Genomic DNA, 2,504 nt, shown 5'->3' with positions numbered 1-2,504 from the left:
GCGGGGGTCTCCGGCGTCTCGGGGACCATTACAAAACGCAGCCAGGAGAGCGCGTCGCTGCCACAGCCGCCGCCGCCTCCTCTCCAGCTCGAGACTGGCCCGGGAGAGCGGCGGCAGCTGCGGCGCGGACGGCTGAGCGGACCGAGGCCGGCCTCGCATCCTCCGGGCCTTCGCAGCCGCCCCCTCGGGCCCGCAGCGCGCGCCCCGCGTCCAGCGCCCCCGCCCCGCCGCGGAGCCCGGCGCGCGGGCTGCTGCAGAGACCAAACTTTCCCGCCCCCACCCCGCCCCCAGCGACCACCTACAGCTCTCTCCCCCGCTCCGCCGCGAGCCGCCGGAGAACCGGGAGCCGCGGGCTGCCCAGAGCCGAGCTTCCTTCTCCTTACCTCGCCTCTCCCCTCCAGGAAAACCGCAACTCCGGGGCGGGCTGGCTAGGTGCCCGGCCGGGGGGCAGCCTCCGGGCGCTGGGAGTCTCGCCGCCCCGGCCTCCGGGAGCACGAGCGCCAACTCGGATTTAAAGGGCCAGAGTCCCGCCCGTCCCGTCCTTCCTCCCAGCCCGCTGGGCCCGGGCTTCCCTCGGACCGAGAAAAAAGCCAAGAGGAGGCCGGAAGGGCACCCTGCCCTGCCCACGCCTCCGCCGCCGGCTCCGGCGCTCGGCCTCTGACCACCTGGGGGGAGGCGCCGAGAGAGTGTGGCCGGGGAGCTGGCGCGCCCCGCCCGCCACTCTGCGCGCGGGTCGGCCACCGTCCGGCCAGAAGTTGGCGAGCGGCGGAGAGCTGAGCGGGCCCAGGAGGGCAGGCGCGGAGCCCCCCCAAGCAGCTGGCAGAAGGCAGGAGAGAGACGGCGAGAGGGTCTGGGGGCAGAGAGGGCGGGGTGGCGAGGCTGGGCGGGCCGAGCGGGGGTTAGTGGAGACCGCCAGGCCCCCGCTACCGGGTGCGGAGCCACACTGCCGTCCAGCGGGGGCCGGAGGGCGGTAGAGGCGCCGGGGGCGATGCCGCGGCCGGGGAAGAGCTCGTACAGCGACCAAAAGCCGCCCTACTCGTACATCTCGCTGACCGCCATGGCCATCCAGCCACTCCGCCGAGAAGATGCTGCCGCTGAGCGACATCTACAAGTTCATCATGGAGCGCTTCCCCTACTACCGCGAGCACACGCAGCGTTGGCAGAACAGCCTGCGCCACAACCTCTCCTTCAACGACTGCTTCATCAAGATCCGCGGCGGCCGGACCAGCCCGGCAAGGGCAGCTTCTGGGCGCTGCATCCCGACTGCGGAGACATGTTCGAGAACGGCAGCTTCCTGCGGCGCCGAAAGCGCTTCAAGGTGCTGCGCGCCGAACACACTCACCTGCACGCGGGAAGCACCAAGGGCGCGCCGGGGCGCCGGGCCCGGAGGGCACCTTCACCCGCACCACCCGCACCACCCGCACCACCACCACCACCACCACCACCACCACGCGGCCGCGCACCACCACCACCACCACCACCCGCCCCAGCCGCCGCCCCCGCCGCCGCCGCACATGGTGCATTACTTCCATCAGCAGCCGCCTCCAGCCCCGCAGCCGCCGCCGCACCTCTCGTCGCAGCCCGCGCAGCAGCCGCCCCAGCAGTCGCAGCCCCAGCCGCCGTCCCACCCGGGCAAGATGCAGGAGGCGGCGGCGGTGGCGGCGGCCGCGGCGGCCGCGGCGGCCGCGGCGGTGGGGAGCGTGGGGCGCCTGTCGCAGTTCCCGCCCTACGGGTTGGGCTCCGCCGCCGCGGCCGCCGCGGCCGCGGCCGCGTCCACGTCGGGCTTCAAGCACCCGTTCGCCATCGAGAACATCATCAGCCGGGACTACAAGGGCGTGCTGCAGGCCGGCGGGCTGCCCTTGGCGTCGGTCATGCACCACCTGGGTTACCCCGTGCCCGGTCAGCTCGGCAACGTCGTCAGCTCCGTGTGGCCGCACGTGGGCGTCATGGATTCGGTGGCCGCGGCCGCCGCCGCCGCCGCCGCCGCGGGGGTCCCCGTGGGCCCGGAGTACGGGGCCTTCGGGGTGCCGGTCACTGTGCCATTCGGCAAGCCAGAGCCTGCCTGCCGTGCCGGTGCCCATCAAGCCCACCCCCTCTCTGCCGCCGGTGGCCGCGCTGCCTCCGACGCTCACTGTCCCCGCGGCCGCGCAGCAGCCGCCGCCGGCGCCGTCCACCGTGTGCCCTGCGGCTGCGGCCTCTCCCGCCGCCTCCCTGCTGGAGCCCACCGCCCCGACTGCGGCAGAGAGCAAGGGCAGCTCCCTGCACTCGGTGCTGGTGCACTCCTAGGGGACCTGGCGGGCGGGGGAGGCGAAAGCGTGCAGGGACTCCCTGCCCTCAGGTCCTGGGCTGCCCGGGAGGGAGAGGGCGCCCTGAGGCTGGGCAGAGCTGGCGAGCCTGAGCCTTTGCGGCAAAGGAAGGTCTTCGAACGGACAAACCCGAAAGTGGATTCTCCAGTGGTTGAATAAATATAACACTTATGGTGTCTGTGTTTATACTATGTTGTA

The 2,504-nt window shown here is 73.0% G+C and overlaps 1 protein-coding gene across 1 annotated transcript; it reads left to right on the top strand.

Moving 5' to 3' along the window:
* Positions 1–988: 988 nt before the first annotated feature.
* Positions 989–2,286, top strand: FOXB2 (forkhead box B2). Its single transcript, XM_047829004.1, is given in 5 exon segments — positions 989–1,069; positions 1,071–1,206; positions 1,209–1,372; positions 1,374–2,029; positions 2,031–2,286. Coding segments are annotated over 5 exon segments (1,293 nt in total).
* Positions 2,287–2,504: the final 218 nt, after the last annotated feature.

This window comes from Prionailurus viverrinus, chromosome D4 (genome assembly GCF_022837055.1).
Source record: "Prionailurus viverrinus isolate Anna chromosome D4, UM_Priviv_1.0, whole genome shotgun sequence".
In the NCBI taxonomy this organism is placed as follows: Eukaryota; Metazoa; Chordata; class Mammalia; order Carnivora; family Felidae; genus Prionailurus; species Prionailurus viverrinus.
The sequence above is the reverse complement of the archived record's forward strand: the minus strand, read 5'-3'. Positions and strand labels throughout refer to the sequence as shown.